This window comes from Alligator mississippiensis, chromosome 3 (assembly GCF_030867095.1).
Source record: "Alligator mississippiensis isolate rAllMis1 chromosome 3, rAllMis1, whole genome shotgun sequence".
Lineage (NCBI taxonomy): Eukaryota > Metazoa > Chordata > Crocodylia > Alligatoridae > Alligator > Alligator mississippiensis.
In genome coordinates this window covers 298,178,574-298,196,478 of record NC_081826.1, presented here as the reverse complement: position 1 = coordinate 298,196,478, position 17,905 = coordinate 298,178,574, and the positions used below count along the sequence as shown (strand labels likewise).

The 17,905-nt window shown below is 48.0% G+C and overlaps 1 protein-coding gene across 10 annotated transcripts in view; it reads right to left on the bottom strand.

Moving 5' to 3' along the window:
- CELF4 (CUGBP Elav-like family member 4) overlaps positions 1–17,905 on the bottom strand; it is an 860,601-nt gene that overhangs the window by 59,159 nt on the left and 783,537 nt on the right. For 4 of the 10 annotated variants that reach the window (XM_019496109.2, XM_059725306.1, XM_019496111.2 and 1 more), the window contains exons 9-11: positions 11,579–11,644; positions 8,709–8,789; positions 1,683–1,826 (exon numbers count right to left, since the gene is read on the bottom strand). In XM_019496109.2, coding sequence (XP_019351654.1) covers positions 1,683–1,826; positions 8,709–8,789; positions 11,579–11,644 — 291 coding nt within the window. The remainder of the gene's footprint in view (positions 1–1,682; positions 1,827–8,708; positions 8,790–11,578; positions 11,645–17,905) is intronic. The other 6 variants (XM_019496114.2, XM_059725307.1, XM_014593930.3 and 3 more) reach the window with 3 other exon arrangements.

Sequence of the window (17,905 nt, the reverse complement as noted above, 5' to 3'; positions counted from 1 at the left end):
AACTGCAGCAAAGCCAGCCATGCAAGACAGCCTCCTGAGCGGGGCATGTATCACAGATAGGAAACTAAGCCGCATAGCCATGATGCATTAGACCTGCGAAGAAGATGGGAACCTCCTCATATAAGATGATGGTTTGACTCATTAAAGCTGAATCTTTCCTCACTCTACTTTTATCCTTCCACTACCTTGAGTGGTTTATACCAACTGGCTTATTCCACTAACTTCAGTGGGTTATTCCACCAAATTCTGGTTTATACTTCGTGTCAATTAGAGGAGAATCAGAGCTATTCATTCAACATAGACTATATTATGGAAATGGTAATTCCTTTGCTAGAGGTCCCAATTTTACTCTACCATGTGCTATTGATGTTATCAGTGCATTATTTATAAAGGAAAAGTTGATCCACCCATTTGGCTATGAGGTTTAACCCTCCAGTGGCTGTAAAATACCAAGAAGCAGGTGGGCTTTGGTGGGAGCAAGTTAAATGCATAAGGTTCTTGATAAACCCCAAGCTGCCTCCTTATTCTGAGATCTTCCTTTCCCAGAAGCTCAGAAGAGCAGGAAGCTGATGAGAGATGGCCAAGACGAACATGACGTTCCCTCCTGCCACGGTGCAGAGCTCTTCCAACCATAAAAAGGCAGATATCCCCATCAAAGTCCCTTCCAAGTATCCTCTGAATGGACAGGAGGAATTGAGGGGACATAACGCCAATTCCTGACACTGATTTCCAGTGGGAAAAGTGGCCAAGAGTGAATGGAAGTGATGTCCGTGCGAGGGAAAATGGGGAAAGCGTGGAAGGGAACAGGCAAGGCTGGGATGGGATGGAGAGGGACAGCGGCATTAGACCAAAATGAAAAAAGGTCTTAAGCCTGGAAGAGTGCCCCAGAGGCAGAGTCCAGATCAGCGGCAGGAAACACCCTGCGGAGTCAAGCCAGCTGGAAGAAAAAAATCATTTGCCTATTGGCACCTCCCAGGAAGGCCTTGCAAAGAGCAAAGGACAGCAGTGAACCAGGGATCATGAACCTGCCGGTGTCTACAGGGACTCAGGAGGGAACAAAAGGTAAGTCGGGGAGACCACCCCAGCCCAACCCCCTGGGAATGGCAGGTTGGAGGGACAGGCGAGGTAAAGGGATGGATGTGAGAAGTGTCCCCCGTGTCCCATGGCACTTACACCAATGGGGGGGATGCCAGGAGACATGAACCAAAGCTCCCTTGACAGAGGAAACTCAGAAGACCAGATCCACCATGGATGGAGATCAGCATGGCTCCATTTTAATGCATTGAAAAGCTTTTCCCCTAATGCCTCCTTCTCCTCTTCCATACATATTCTGTTCCCCCTCCACCCGCACCAGGCTAAAACCATCCCTCGCACACCAGCTTCTGCACAAGTGCTTCATTTTTCCGATGAAAGCCTAGGACGTAGGGAGAATTTGCCCCCCTCTTATGAGCCACCGCGGCTTGCCCCTGCTAATGCCGCCCCCCGCCGCACCTTCATCCCTAAACAGAGCGCACAGTTCTGAGAATGAGACAATCAGGAGACAGGGGAGGAAAAAAAAAGTATCGACAGAAGTAAATCAAGAAATCAAAAAACTTAAGCAGAGAGAAAGCAGTTTGAAAGGTAAAGTGTTCAGAGAAAGCCCTTTCCTGGATGAATCTAATTGTTTTGTTATCTTTACCCACCAAAGCATTTACTTTGGTTTGTCGCCCGATCCACAAACACTTTCGAGGAGATGACATTACCGAAAGGCAGGAACATCTGCATCAGCTCAGCATCCCCAAACTCCTGGGGCAGATGGTAGATAAACAGGTTACAGCCCTCTGGTCCTGCAGGTGAGAGACGAGAGAGAAGGAGAGAGGGAAGGTGAATCAAGAAGAACCGGAGGTGGAAAAGACCAGGTTGGAGACTCGCCTCTTTCCCCAAGCCTTTCTCTGGCTGGTGCAGGAGGCTTGTCTGGCTCCAAAAGAGGTCTGCACCCAGTCGTGCATTAAATGCAATAATTAGGGGTGCAACCTCTACATCAGGACTTTGCAGGCATCTAAAGTCTGGAAGCTGGATGGGAACAGGGGCAGGGGACAAATCAGTCTGGGTAGACCCTGCAGAGCATATGTGAGATACAGCCTGTGAGAGAGAGGCGACTGCACAGGAGAGACTACGGTGTGACCCAGCATGTCAGTACTTATATTCTGTAGTATTGAACATGCACAGCTTATCTTTGCAATAAGGGATTTCATCACTTCCTTCGGGAGTCTGCCAAGTTCTTGCCCTTGAGGTGGTGGAAGAAATTCCCCAGGGAGCTTCTGGATAGCAATCCAAACTGGCAAATTTTAAACTTTAAGCCCCCCAAGAAACCAAAGTGACATCTACACTAGGCATCCTGCCATGACCCCCAGCTTCGATCCCACAAAGCCCTGCACCCCTTCTAACAGGGAAGGGGGTGGACCAGTGAGCACCATAATGTCTTCTTGGGACCTATAATGCCAGCTTAATTAACCTTTCAGGTGACCAAATACTACAGGGATAGGCATGAACATAAAGCAGACAAAAGGAGAGAGAAAGTGGTGGAGCTGGATGGACAGAAAGAAAGAAAGACGCATTTCCTGGGATTCTTACTCTTGCTTTATTTAATTGAATCTCATGTAACCATTGCTCTCATCCATCCAGGCCGCCCTAAATAATTTCTCACCTTTACTGGTGTTTAAGTGCAGAAGACCCATCGCCATCCTTATACAGTGATCGCATGCGATTATGTTGCTTTGTGGAATTACATATTCAGCCCCCTGCCTCTCTGCCCACCTTAATGAGGGGCCCTGAATCAGAAATGCCACCTATTTTTTGGGGAATCAATATCCCACCCACTGGCTCCAGGCAGAGACCGTCCACCGTCTCCTTGAGGATGCTAAAAGGGACAGAGGCAGCATTCCCGCAGCCCTGTCCAGGGTGCAGTGCGCTCCCTTCACTAACTCAGCTTTATTCGACTTTATTCACCATTCCAGAGAGAAAGAGGAAGGAGTTGCTGTGACCATGCCAAAAAGTCCCTGGGGGAAGTCATTCCTAATGGCCTTTTCTGGTTCACACATTTCTATTCTCTTACAAAGGCAGGGGGAGAAAGTCCAGAGGAAAAGAGCATTTTTGTCCAAATGAGTTGATCAAAAAAGTGATGTCTTGATTGATCAGAAAATATCTAAATGCATGCATGTGTGCATGTGGAGGTCTCTGGGTTGGGCAGGGCGAGGGGTTGCTCCTATGCAGAGGGAAAAGCCTGTTCCCAGATCTCAAAATCCCCTGCAAAGGGGATTCTCCAACATCTCAGGCGTCACCTTTGCTAGCTCAACTTTGCCGGCAAGCCTATGGTGGGACCAATTCCTTGGAGGGAAGCTAATAGCAACGGTGGGTCTTTATGTTGCTCCCCCCGCACCTTACCATGATGGACCGTGCTCTAATCATGGTCTGATTCAACAAAGCTGGCTTTCTCCCTTTTATTGCTGGGGCACGGTATGGGGAAGAAAAGGATTTTAATGCTCTCGCTTTCTTCATCAGGGCATAATTACAGTGTCATAACACAGCAAATTACAACTTTGCCTTTCCTGGGAGGGAGAGGAGTTCGCCGAGATGCTCCCACCTTTTATTGGCCATTACTCATTCCCTGGCTGGCAGGAGAAGTACGTCGAAGTCAGGATTCTGACAGATGCCCATTTAAAGCTCATTAAAATTCCTGGGCCTCAGCGTGATTGAAGTCACAGGCTCTCCACATTTCCTTTTGGATTAATGGAAAATGAAGCCCTAATGAATATTTGCTAAGCACAATTTTCCCCACTAATTTGCTAAAAGGACTGTCAGGAAGGAACAGCTGATCCTTTGCATTTCAGGCATTTCCTAGAGGTCGCGAGGTGGCTGCTGAGTTTATTCCAAACGGGGGGATGTCAGTGCACTGGGATAATTAACTAATTAGGCAGCCAGTTGCCCGCTTAGCAAAATTACTTTTGAACCATGGTGGCCTACAGCCAGGCTCCCCTGTTTCAGAGCAAGTATTCTCCCAGCCACTGTTTGTGCCTTCTTCAGGCTCCCTGTCCCCAGAAGTGTGTGCCATTCAGCCTCCAGCAAAGAGCTGTGCGATTCGTTTCAATCCAGTGCAACTACGTGCAGCTGACACGAAGCACAAGACAAAAGCAGACCCTAGAGGTATCTGCTAAAAGTGCGAGTAACCCAATCAGGATAGAGTTATAGCTACTGCTGATGAGAATGGCAGGAAAGCGTCATTTCAGAACTTGAAAGCAAGCTAAGCAAGTCTACGAGGGTGTCTGAGTGCTGTACAGCACGGGGAGGAGTGAAACCCTGCCCCTATTGAGGTCCGTGGCAAAGCTGCCATTGAGTTCAGTGAAGCCAGGATTTCACGCAAAAAAACTGGCAGTCTTAGGAAAGAGTGCCAGCTGCATTTCCTGATGTCCTGGCTGTATTGTGCACGAACAAGGAACCTGTCCATACCTAATATTGTACCTAGCAAAACCTATGAAGCCCTAGAGAGAGGTAATATGCAGAGAGGAGATGCTGAACTTTTACCCCACACACCCCTCCTCCAAGCCTGAAGGTTGGTGTCAGGAATTAGGCTTGAAAGGAGCATTTCATGATACCACTGTGGGATCAAGTACAGGAGGGGAGGAAGATGGAAAGAAGCAAAGCCCTTGCTTAGAGCCCATACCTGCTCCGAGGGTGAGCTGGTGAGACATTAGCCATGGGGTTCTAGGTTGATTCTGTCTTGGTAAGTCAAACTCAAATTTGTTTTGTCCTCATCTCAACCCAACCCAACCCAACCCAACCCAACCCAACCCAACTCAACTCAACTCAACTCAACCCAACCCAACCCAACCCAACCCAATGGGTTTTTTTCTAACTGCAAATCCACCTCCCTCAACACCGAGTAACAATTTTTTATGTGACTTCTTCTTATACTATTAGCAACCATAACATTGGGTGAGCCTTTCCTTATCTCCCTGTCTGTCCATCTCTCTCTCCATCCATTGATGCATCCAAATGGGATTTATCACTGTTGTACTGCTTGATGTTAAAGAGATCACCAAACAATTTCTCTCTTACCCTCCATTGCCTTAATCTGCAAGAATAAAGCTCCATAGCTGAGGTGTGTGTGTTTGTGTGTGTGTGTGTGTGTGTGTGTGTGTACACGCGCTCGTACACGTGTGTGTAGGAACTTCCTGAGAAAAAGAAAGCTAAGTCAAACCCATCAGTTATCTTTCTAGTGCTGAAGATCACAGCTGTTTCTTTATAGTCTTGGCTCAACCCCTGAGGAAGATTTCCTCAACCATAGTCATGAGATTCCTCCTATTAGTGGAGAGTTTTGTGGTTCCAGTGAACCTAGCTTTAATGGGAGGTGAGGGACAGGGAGGAGGGGAGCTCTTGGTTACTTGGCACTGATTTTACTGAGTACAGTACAGGGACTTTTTAGCCCCAACTTCTCCATCTGTTTCAGTGGGTCTGCAAGTCAGCCCAGTATCTACCTCCTCAGTGGCAGTGCTACTAACAGCCTAGACAAAGCAGAGCAGAATCAAGTTGTCTCTCCCATAGTTGCCATGGCTTTTCTCTAGCAAAATCCTGCTGCTGTTGCTTAAATGGGTGGACATGACTCAAAGACACTCAGGGACTGATTCTGATTTCACTGATGTTGGTATAAATCCATTGACTTCAAAGAAACTATTCCTAAAGTGTGGACACATGGCACATTTACACTAGGATGATCTCTCATTTTTGTATGCTGAGATCCGGGTGGACAGACAAGCAATCTACCCAAGGACAGCAGGTTGTTCCTGGTATTACAGAGCCTTGCCGCTGGGTAGTACACAGCAAATAACCTGTTTCCCTTGAGAAAACAGATGCACTGGGTTGAACTGTGGATGGATGCTACATACCCCAGGGTAATGTGGTTTTAACCATGATTTTTCCAGGGGTCATTCTACACCGAATTCAAACAAACCCACTGGTGTAGGCTGTATGTTGTATCTGCTCCATCTGTCCACCTGTGGACAAGCGGATAACACTAACACAAACATGTCATGTGTCCACACCCCTACTTTACACCACTGTAAGCGAGGGAAGGTTCAAGCCCAGCAGGAGTAGAGCGCGCCACAGCCATTCACGATCAGAAATCCAATTTGAGCACAGAGATCTACGATTCAGGTAAAAGTGAATATTTCATAATATCTGCAAATACTTTCACCAGTACAGAAACATTTTGTTTCCACTTAAATCTGGTTGTAGGATGTGGACCCGCAGAAACGGCATACAGCACTGACTACCCGATTGCAACGTTCACAAAGAAGGCATTCGTCTTGGGTTGGGTTATCCCATAAGGATGTGTTTGGAGCGCCCTTCCAGAGGGACACAAACCCAGATGGAAAGCACTCATAGACCCCATAGTGGGCACGTCTACATGCTCATTAATGCACCGTAGGTACTGTGCATTTAGTTTAGTACTTCGTTAATGAAGCACTAACTGAATGCACTGCATTTACTGCACAGTAGTGTCAGAGCATGTTTTTTTTTGTGACGCTTACTGCGCAGTAGCCTAATAACATTGTGCAGTACCATATTAGCATGGTTTTGGAGTGGCATGCTACTGCACAATGTTATTAGGCTACCACGCAGTAAGTGTCTCATGTAGACGCTCGCAGTGATTGCTTTTGAGACTGTGGCTATTGTCCCAGCACTGTGTCCTCTACCTCTTCTGGTTTTGGCGTGCATTAGAGAAGTCAACAGTTTGCACAACCCTGATTGAGCTTCCACTGTAGTTGAGCTCTCTCTCCTTCTCTCCCTTGTTGAGTTTTTCTGGGTTTTTAAGAGCTATAGAAGCATGAGCAAGTCAGACTAAATGAAAATTAGCCGAGATTGTGACCTGTCTCTCATTAGCCAAACCTAAACTTCGCCTAGGCTGTGATCAGCTTGAATATGTTCTCCTACCCGTACACTGTCAGCTACTGAGTGCTGCCTCTATTTGTAGGTAATGAGTAGTCTCTGCAGGCTGGTAGCAGGAGCCAAACAGCTCTGGGCTTGTTATCCAGAATGAGAATTGGGAGATGAGGGTTAGCATTGTTATTAACAACGTGATCATCAATGTTGTTGTTGTGGTAGGCCTGCTTCATTAAAGAATCAATGTTTGTGCAGCGCTTTGCAGATATAAAGCACTGTATCAGTGCTGAGTATTAAGATTTTTATTACTGAGTTAGCACTTGCTGCATTTTTGTATCTATTCACATTTCTGAAAAAGGTTAAATGCAGCCTGTTAGCATGGACTGGCCTTCCTGGAGGCTCTTTCCTCCCCTCCCCAGTCACAAATCCCCAGCAGTCAAAATGCACAGGAATGGCTAAGCTAAATGCTACCAGTGGCCCATCTCATTTGGGATCCTGGCTCCCACTATGGCCAGTACTAGACACTGCAGCAGACATGCAAGAAGCCACAATCTGTCCCTGGGGCTTTTATTCTTCCTAATCCCCAAGAGGTGGAGGGTATCCTAAAAGGACACAGCAGCTCCAAAACAACAACCCTTTGCAACTTTTGAGGTCCCATGTTAAGCAAGGCTGTATTTAATCTAGCCCCACCGGGTAGCAAAAGTGCTGTGCATCAGCATGGAGGGATGTGGACTGCAAGCCTGCAATGCTCGTGCAGCATGGACAAATACTGGAGCTAATTAGGAACTGGGATTACTGTTCCCACGGGAAACTACGACTTTGCGGGGGGGGGGGGGGGGGGTGTTCCACATGAAAACCCAACATTGCACAGTCTCTCATGAACCAAAAAAATCACCTCCAAATTGATTTGCAACTGTGTTGGTTCAACAGTATTGTGTTGGATAGCAAAATGCATTTTGCTGTGGTTCTAGATGCTGGAGTTTGATCCTGGCTCAGGGCTCATGGGAACAGGTCTCCTTTAGTGGGCCCAGGTGTAAATGCATATGCCATTACTTAGGGAATCAAAGCTGCAGGGATTTGAGCCAAAAAATTATTTTGTGTCCTTTTGGCTACAGACACCGGCCTGCCCTGAGCCAGCCTAGCCCAACAGCCACTAAGCTCAGGTGGCCCCTTGAGATTGAGTGCCATCTTGAATGACTTCAGGCTGGCATTTGTGTTACAGTCATGTCCCAAGCATAAAATGACATACACTGCATTAAACGTATCCCAGAATAGTTTCTATTTTGCATTTTAACATCATGTAAAGGTTGACGTCACATGACACTCTTGAAACATTAAACATTATGGAGACTAAACATTTTGACTTTGTCAAAATGGAAAGTTTTGACTTTTTCCCAGTGGACCCCCCACCCTCTCCACCCAACACCAAAATCGACACATTCCTGTGAAACATTTTGAATGAAATGAAACTTCAGTTTTATAAACTGCATTTTTTTTTTAACCAGCTATAACACATACCACTTTTGTACAAAATGTCACTATCCAGGTTGCTCAGTTAAGTTGCCCGCCAGTGGCAAGGAGGACCTAATGCTTCTGCAGCTTACCGTGAACAAGAAAGGATGTCAGGTAAGAGGGAGCCTGCAAGAGTAGACTGGGTGGGTCTAAAGGGAAGAGGCATTTGATGGGCTGTGTAAATCATATAATGCAATGGGGCTGGCCTGATGGGCTGTGCAATCATACAATGCAATGGGGCTGGCTTGATGGTATGGAGAGCATCTCTCTTTACTCACCTTCTCTCTGTTGCTGTGGGATCATGGGAGGTGGCTGTGGAAATGCTTGGCTAATCTGGCCATAAGCAGCAGGATAAGCAGCTATAGGAGAAAGAGAGGGAGAGGGGAAAAAAAAGAGAGAGGAAGGTTTCAGCACCAGGGAGTCATTCCACCAAGCTGTAAGTAGACATATCGCCATCATTTTGACCGTGAGTGGAGAGACACAGGGGAGGAGACAGATCTCCCAGTGAGCACCCAGATAGCACGAGTCCATCGCCTAGCCCTGCTTGCTCTGGTTTCAGATACCCCCTCCTCGATGTTAGCTTTGCTGCCCTACATTTTGCTTTAAGGTGCAGGTTCAGGGCAAAGGGATGCCAATATAAGGGTGCATGCCCACTATGCACTCTGCACCCACTTCCACTCAGCAAGGGACTGAATGGCTTGGGGACTAGTATTGTCCCCCACTCCCCTACATTTAGATGGGGTTGGAGGATTGACTGGAGAGGAAGCTCCAAGCTGTCATATCAATTTGCTGGGTTCCCCAGGAGGTAAGATTGTCAGTGCAGCTTTGGATGGCAGGTCCTCTAGCATCCATAATGCTGTCTTCTCCACTCAATCCCTTCCTGACGCCTGCCCCTCAGCACCCTCAAGAGGTAGGGTAATTTGGACACTGCACAGAGGAGCCAGGTCTGTCGTTGGGATTGTGGCCATCAAAACCGAGGTCACGTAACTGCAGACCCAGGGAGACTTTTTCATGTGGAAAAGCCATCAAGCTCCCCTTTGGGATCTGGTTTTGAATTTTGGCTCATCTTGTGTCAATGGTGATGTGGTCCCTTCAGGTTAAGCTTTATCCACATTCCCAAACTTCCAGTGGGGTGCTGGGGGCATAAAGATGGCTGGATCAGGTCTTGCCATCGCATACTACCTCCCATGCTCTACACATCCAGGCATTTACACAGACTCTTGCACACACACACACCCCTTTCATTCAGCTGTGCCAGACAAATACACTTCATTCATTAGTCTCTTGTGTTTATATTCACATGCACATGCTTGTACGTGCACACACACACACACACACACACAACTTTCCATGCTTTAGTAACTTGATGTGGATACACACCTAGGCATTTACACAGTCTCTTGCACACACACACACAACTTTCATTCAGCTGTGCCAGACAAATACATTTCATTCATTAGTCTCTTGTGTTTATATTCACATGCACATGCTTGTACGTGCACACACACACACACACACACAACTTTCCATGTTTTAGTAACTTGATGTGGATACACACCTAGGCATTTACACAGTCTTTTGCACCCCCACCTTTCATTCAGCTGTGCCAGACAAATACATTTCATTCATTAGTCTCTTGTGTTTATATTCACATGCACATGTTTGTACGCGCGCACACACACACACACACACACACACACACACTACTTTCCATGCCATAGTAACTTGATGTGAATACACACCCAGGCATTTACACAGTCTCTTGCACACACCCTCTTCCCTTTCGTTCATCTGTGCCAAATACATTTAATTCAGTAGTCGCTCATGTTTATATTCACACGTGTGTACAGATGCATATACACACACACAATACTCATATGCAGATTCTCTCTTGCACACTCCCTATGATCTTTTTACACACTTGAGACAAGGTCTCTCTCATATACACACATATATACAGATGTGCATACACACAGTGGAAGTACTGGAAACATTTTGCCAGTCCCAGCACCCTCAGCAAATGGGTTGGGGGTGCCATTCAGCCCCGTGGATGGCAGATAATGTGCCACTCTACTAAAAATACAGCTTGAGGCTGCCTGGGCACCCAGAGAGAGGGGGTAAGCGTGCGTGCGTGTGTGCAGAAGGGTTAATTAACAGCTCAAAGGGTTGAGCTGCTATCCATCCATCAAACCTCACAAGCAATAAATGACAATAACTAAAACACCAGCAAATGAAGCCTTACATAGAGAATTAAATTAAGTTCCCAGATACAGCACTGACCTGAGATAATAGCCATTCCACAGCGGGAGCCCATGACTGCTCCACTTACCGCAGGAAATAATGACTTTGGGGTTGCGGCTTCCTCGTGGTGTTAGTGATGGCCGCCCCGGGAGGGGATGCAGAACACATCAGGGTCACACTCTGCATCGGGTCAGGCCTGCCGGTGTCACTCCATCAACTCTAAAGGAGTTGCTTTGGACTGACGCTGGCAGGGCTGAGAGCAGAAGCTGAACCGGATGTGTCATGGGAAGGGCTGCTGGGTTTGTCCACGGGGCAAACGCAGCGGTGACGGCAGCTCAGGCAGACAGGCCTGAGCAAGCTTTAGACCCAATCCGGCCAGCCATCTGAGGATCTGGGCAACTTAGGACATGGCAGCCTGTGCAGGGTTATGCACTGCTGCAACAGTGCATTACCCTGCAGCATAGACCTCCCCATGGGCCTCAGAGGGTAGAGAGGCTGGGAGAGGTAAGATGAAGTTTGCCAGTGCCCTTCTCCTCTGGCTGTTGGACCAGGGAGACATTTTGGCAGGGCCACCACGGACAACGGGAATCTGGGGAGATCTGATTTTCCTGTTGTGGCATAAATCAGGAGATCACAGCAAATGGAGCTGCATTGGGGCAAGGGCTTTATTTGACCCCATGGAAGTCAACAGCAATCTTTCCACGGACTTCAAAAAGGGCTGGATTGGGTCCAGAGGAGCCTCCTGTTTTGTCTGTGGGGGGTTCAAATTTAACGGGTGAGTTCACACCCCGCTGTCACGGCCTGGTGCTGTCCCCAGCTCATGAACCCAATCCCCTCCCCTACCCCCGGCACAGTAAAAGGCTACCGGGAAGCAAAAGGTTTATTGGGAGAAAGTGTTAATACTAACGACCTGCGTACTGCTGCACTCCAGCGTAGGCTTGTTGCAAAGGGTCGGCTGCAGTGGGGCTCTGTGCTGTGGAGACACAAGAGAGAAAGGAAATAAAGGCACTGAAATAGCACATTCCCACTCTTCCCTGGGGTGGGCTGGGTGAGGAGCGGATGAACGTGGAGACTGAAGTTCACAGAACAGGTGCAGCTCACGCACCTCTCATGGCAAACCGACTCACTTCACTTCCCCACGGTGGGTTTTCTCAGCTCTATCCAAGCCTTTTAAAAGTGTCCGGGGCTGCATGGCCTGCATTTGTATAAATGGCAACATGCGTGTCAGCACTGAGAAAATGGCAGCAACACGCTTTTGAACTAAAACACATGGAAGGTGTTTTAGTGCAAAAGTGCATCACTGCCATTTTCTCAGCACTGCCGTGCATTTTGTCATTTATAGCGATGTATGCATGACAGCGCTGGGCACCTCAGGTCGCGTGCAGAGCAGACTCGATTAATCACCCCATGCATTGGAGCAGATAAATGTATGCGTATAAATGCCCAGGGGGTTGATCTGGATAGAGGTGGGGTTGTGCATAGTTGCTCTAATGCAAAGCTCCGCTCCCAACTGGAGCCAGGTCGAGAAGGATGCCTAGGACAAACCCTTCGACGCTCTTCTCTGAAACCCCTACCTCTGGAAGGGGAGAGGTGTGCAAACACAGAAAGAGAGACTGAAAAAAACAACTGAATGCACAAATGAGCAAAAGAAAGAGAAAATAAAGCAAGTTGGTTGTTCAGGAGACACAAGTCTGTCCTGCTCAAGGTAAGAAGCAGAGGAGGAACAGGTGAACTGCACCTGGAGTGATGTGAGGGGCATGCCCCAGGAGTCCTGGGCCCCTCATCAACTTCATGCCATGCCCCCCTGCCCATGGGAGATGCTGCTCCTATGCGGAGAGGTGGCCGCGGCCAAAGGGTTTCATGTAGCGGGCTTTGGGAGTAGTGACCCTCCTGTTCCCCCTGCTAGGCAGTGGCTGCATTAGGTCCCTGCTGCTGGCTGTGCTGACACTTTTCCCCACAGCGTCGGCATATCCCATGAGGGGAGGGAGGGCATAAGGCTGAAGAGGGGATTGGGACTATTGGGACGTGACCCTTATGAGCTCCCAGCTGCCCTACTAGTTGCAAGCAACTCCTGCCCCTGCTGCACCCGGACCACAACCCCGACCCTTCCCTGAGTGCTGCTGATCATCATTGCCAACGGCTGTGGATGTGGTGGCACAGACTCCCTGGGGACCTCCATCCTGGCACCCGCTTTGGGTCGGAGCCCCACTCATTCACCACTGGTTTTGCAATACAGACACTGCGAGTGGAATAACTGGGATGTGAATCAAGGTGATGATCCTCTCTATTTGTTCTTCCATACAACGAACACACCAGGGAGAGGAACATGCAGGTGCAAAATGATAGAAATAGCCCAGGCACGAGACAGAAGCAGGGGTTTTTTTTCCTTATAAAGGTAGGGAGTAGTGATTAACCCAAGTCTAGATGTTTGGGCCTAAACTCCCCCATAAATTGGAGGCAATTTCAATTTGGAGCCCAGCTTCAGAGCTTGTGCCTGGGTGGTTTCTATTCTGAATAGTGTGTGTTGTGGATGCACTTAGGAGCTCCAGCTCTGGACCAACACCTCCATGGAGCGGTAGGTGCTCGACAATCCTCGAAGAGAAGGACTGTCCCGGTTCCAAGATGCTTGCAACCTAAGTCTAAGTCTAAACCTTTCCATCCTTGGCGGTTTTGAAGACCCGGGTAGACAAAGCCCTGGCTGAGATGATGTATTTGGGGCTGGTCCTGCCCTGAGCAGGGGACAGGACTGGACGTGACCTCCTGAGGTCCCTTCCCACCCTAAATTTTCTACAGTTCTGTGAGAGACAACACTCGAAGACAGACAGACGGTGGAGCAGAAGGAAACTGTCACTCATTTCCCCTCAACACCATGTTAAAAGTATTGCTTCGCTCTCTGCTCAAACGCAGCCACCCCCTTGGCTGAATACAGCAGCTGCTCTAACAGTGCTGCTCCATAGCTTTAGGAGAAGAAGCAGTGAATCGGTGTCTAAGGCACTCAAGCCCTTCCTTGCTTTTAAAGTGCATCTTCTCTTCTTAAAAATATAAAAAAAAATATATAAAAAATATTTGAAAAGTGGCTATAAAGTGTCACTGATTAGTTTTCTTGCACGCAGCCCAGCCTCTGGCTCCTTTACTATTCACTCCATCCAGGACGAGCACACACCAACTGCAGACACTTCCTCAGCCCGACGAAGGGCATTTATGCCTGAAAGCTTGCAAAGATTTTTTTCCAACTATTTGAGTTGGTCTAATAAAAGATATCCGATTTACCCAAAGAACCTTGTCTTCTCTCTATACAAACTTCCTAAAACTGTTTATTTTTGTGAAACTTTGAAGTCTTGTGCCAGCACAGCTAAAGCTGGTGAAGAGGTTTTTCCTCCCCTTCCCCTCTGGTTGGTACAAAAAAAAAAAAGGATCGAATAAGCTCTTTCTTTATCTGCAGCAATAAAATATTTAAAGCAAAGCTTGGCTGCACCTTCAGTCCAAGTGTCACCTTGGCCCTAATATTTCACTTCTTGTTATGAGTTTAATTTGTATTTATTAGTACTGCACTGTTCTACATTTATGTAGTCCCCCAGGCTTTGTACTTTTAAGAGGATCCCTTACGGAGCTGCCACTTGCTCCCCCTCCTCTTCACCTCCCTTCTCTCTCTGGGGAAGGAGGTGTGACTAGAGGCAAGGGCTCAGATGGTCAATGCGAAGGTCTAGAAAGAAAGTCTGGTTGCCCTTGGTGAGCCCAGGAAGAGACAGGAAAAGTCTGATAAGGAGCAGCGAGGTCTGGCAAATACACCTGAAGGGATGTTATAAACCGAGGATAGACCACTGCCCATGGCCAATGGGACAGAACAAAAAGGGATGGTTTTAAACAGCAACTAGGGACATTTAGGTTGGATATTAGGGAAAGTTTTGAACTACAAGTACGGTGAAGCAGTGGAAGAAAGAGCTGTAGTGTCTCCACTCTTTTTAGGAAAAGGTTTAGATGGTACAAACAGGGACGATCCTGCCTTGAGCAGGGGGGGGTTGAAGTAGATTAATTAAAATACACTAGAAAACATTCCCCTCCCATAACTCTATCTCCCCCCCTCCATTTTCAACCCTAGAAGGGAAACATTCAACTAAAACGTTCTATTTTTTACTGCACAAATCCATTTTTTTTTGCAGATTTTAAGATAGACTGGAAGGGATGATCTCACGAGGTCCCTTCCAGCCCTAAATATCTGTGAGTGAGGGGAGGAGGTGGAAGGAAAGGCTACCACAATGTCAAAGGGATGTCAGGAAGGACCCAAGCATGAAGCAGACTGGCCCACGTGGGATGGCTGGAGAAAGACACAGAATGGACCCCACAAACCCAGGACCTAGTGCTTGACTGAGCAGTCTTAATGAGAAAGGAGGTACCCATGCGGCTGAGCAATGGTGGGGATTTCTGCAACAAAACCTTGCAGTCTGAACCAGAGGGAAGCAGCTTACAATGTTCAGCAGGACATGCACGCATCTAAGAGCAGGGGCAGATAAATGCATACCCCACCTGATATGTATTTGTGCATGGATGCAAGTTGCACTGGGATCAGGAGTGGACAGACATGCAGAGGTCTGTGTGCAGGAGGTGGCTGCTACTTAGTGTCACTAGTAGACGTCTCTTTGTCTTTATGAGCACACGGTGACCCCACAATAAACATGGGCAGACTTGCATGGGTAGAGTTTTACCACTGATTCATGTATAAGTCACTAGATCGGGTGACTTTCCCCAAGTTTAAAGGTTTGTCATCTGTCCCCTACTTCTTTTTTTTTACATTGGTGACACAGGCATAATCATCATCTGTCCAGGCCCTAATTCATCTGTCCCAATACCCAATGACCTTCCACTGCTGCGGTACCAGGACACCTCCTAATTATTTAAACACTGACATGACAAGAGCTATTTTTCTCCTTTCCTTCCCACAGAATAGGAGAAGTTTGCCTAATTAATAGGCTTTTCATTTGTGTACGTGCCCGTACGTAAGCGTGTGGGTGCCAAATTACTAAGGAAAGAGACGCCTTCCGTTCTGAATAGGACGAAGATCCGTCTCCTGAACTCATCGGCCTCTCTGGCTGCTCAACATTTCCATTGCCCCATGAGGACACGGCTGTGACGGGAGGTCACAGAGGGAGCGGGAGTGCTTGTGCGGCAGGAGTCCGTCCCAGGGAGGGCTCGGAGTATCAGAAGAGAGGCTCCGACCTCGGCTCAGTATTCAATGGGGAGCACATGCAGAGAGCCGAGCTCCCCAGTGAGGTATTGTACGATTGTACCGCTAATACTCGTCAGTGCTGTAGAACGAACCTCTCTTTCTACGTGCGACTGACACGTATTAATTAGCAGCAAGATAAAGCCAGATTCCAGGGTGGGACCCAGCAATCCTAGCTGCCACTCCCACCTCCTCACAATTAGACATCCCAGCCCCTTCCCGCACTTGGGCAGATTTGGGCGTCTTCACTAAATGTGACTTCCATCTGTTTCTGGTCCCTTCCTTTCCCTGCCCACAGAGGCACAGGAATACCCTGGCAGAGTGATGGAGTCCATGCCGTGAGTGCCTTAAACTTAACCCCTGCCAGCAATCACATCCTTGTGATCATGCAACCCCCCCTTGCCCTTGTGACCCTGCATCCCATCAAGGTGAGGGGTAAATGAGAGCAGAATTAAAAAAAACCCCACCCACTAACAGCTATTGGGTCATGATTTGGATAGAAAAAAAGTCTGACAAAAGTTTAATTGTTGGAAACTTCCTGAAATAACGGGTTTTTTTCAGGGCGGGGGACTGGAGCAGAATTTGTTGGTTGGTCAGACCTGCAGAGTGCCCTAGAGGCAGTTGGATTTGGAGCAAGATCCCCCTGAAAAGGGGAGGGGACCCAAATGGCCAGATCTGGGTTTCTTCCAGAAATTTGCCCCCTTTCCTGCCACAGCAGTCCCTCTCCCAGGTCTGAAGTATTCAGGCAGTCTTCAAGGCTCAGGGACCCAGGGCTTTCCATAAATGTCAAGCCCAAACAGGCTGTCTCAAGACGGGGACCTTGGGCATCCCAGCATCCTTTCACAGTCCCTGGAGGCAGGCTGCCCTGGGGCTGGAGATGCTCATGCTTCCAGGACCTGGGGCTTCATCCCATCACCTTTGGCAGAGAATTACAAATAGTTTTTTGTTCCCAATCCGAACGAACCCAAATTTTGGGCAGATTGAAATCCTTTGTGGAACCGAACAACCTTTCTCTGCTTGGTTCTTACCGAGAGCCTCCTTTTATAAAGGGGCTAAGGTATGGGGAGGTTCACGGTAGCCAAAGCTTCAGAGGGGACAAGTGCCAGGATCTCCCAGGGAACTCATAGAAATCATAGAGAATCAGGACTGAAAGGGAGCTCCAGAGGTCATCTAGGCCAACCCCCTGCCTAAAGCAGGACCGTGCCTATCCAAACCATTTTATACAAATCCATAATCTAACCCATAATCTAATCCCTCCATAAAACTATTGTCAACCCTGTGGTAGTTGTGTGCTGTGACAAGACATAACCCCCCTAACCTGCCTCAGGTAAAGCAAAGGGATCACGGCAACTAATGTCCTACTTCTGTAAAAGGTTGGTCCTATACACTCAAGAGATCCCCGGTAGAGCCCGTGCCCTCTGCTACAGAAGAAGGAAACCCTCCCACCATCTGTACCAATCTGACCATGGGGTAAAGTTCCCTATTGACCACAAATAGGGTGATGGGTCTGACCCCGAGCAAGACCCTCTAGTTGGGAACCTCTAGGTTGAAGTCCCAGCAGAAGCATTGGCACAGCACGGTCAAAATCCCAGCCTTGGATGCAGCCAACACCCGACGCACCCACGGAGGACTTCTGACAACCAGACTCTGTCCCCAGGAAGAGAATGACCCCCTGGACATGAAGGTCCACGTCGCCAGTTCAAGTCCACGTGGCTTGAGAGACGTGCTCTCCTCATCAGCGCCAAGGTAATCAGCTTAGGGACCTTAATTTGAAACCACTCTTTACCTTTTAGGATTAAATATTAAAAGCAGCAAAATGTTTTATTTAAAGGGCTCGGCACAACAGGGCGCTAAATGCAGCTCTTGTCTCTCCCACGCAAAGCTTTTAGTGCTTGTTATTTTCCCGAGCCATTAGGAGCCTTGTCAGCCTGGGCACTATCTAGCTGTAAAGTTGGGGGCTTCTCCTGTTCCTGGTCTCGGCTCATATCCTGTGTCAAATCTGACCTGGCTTGA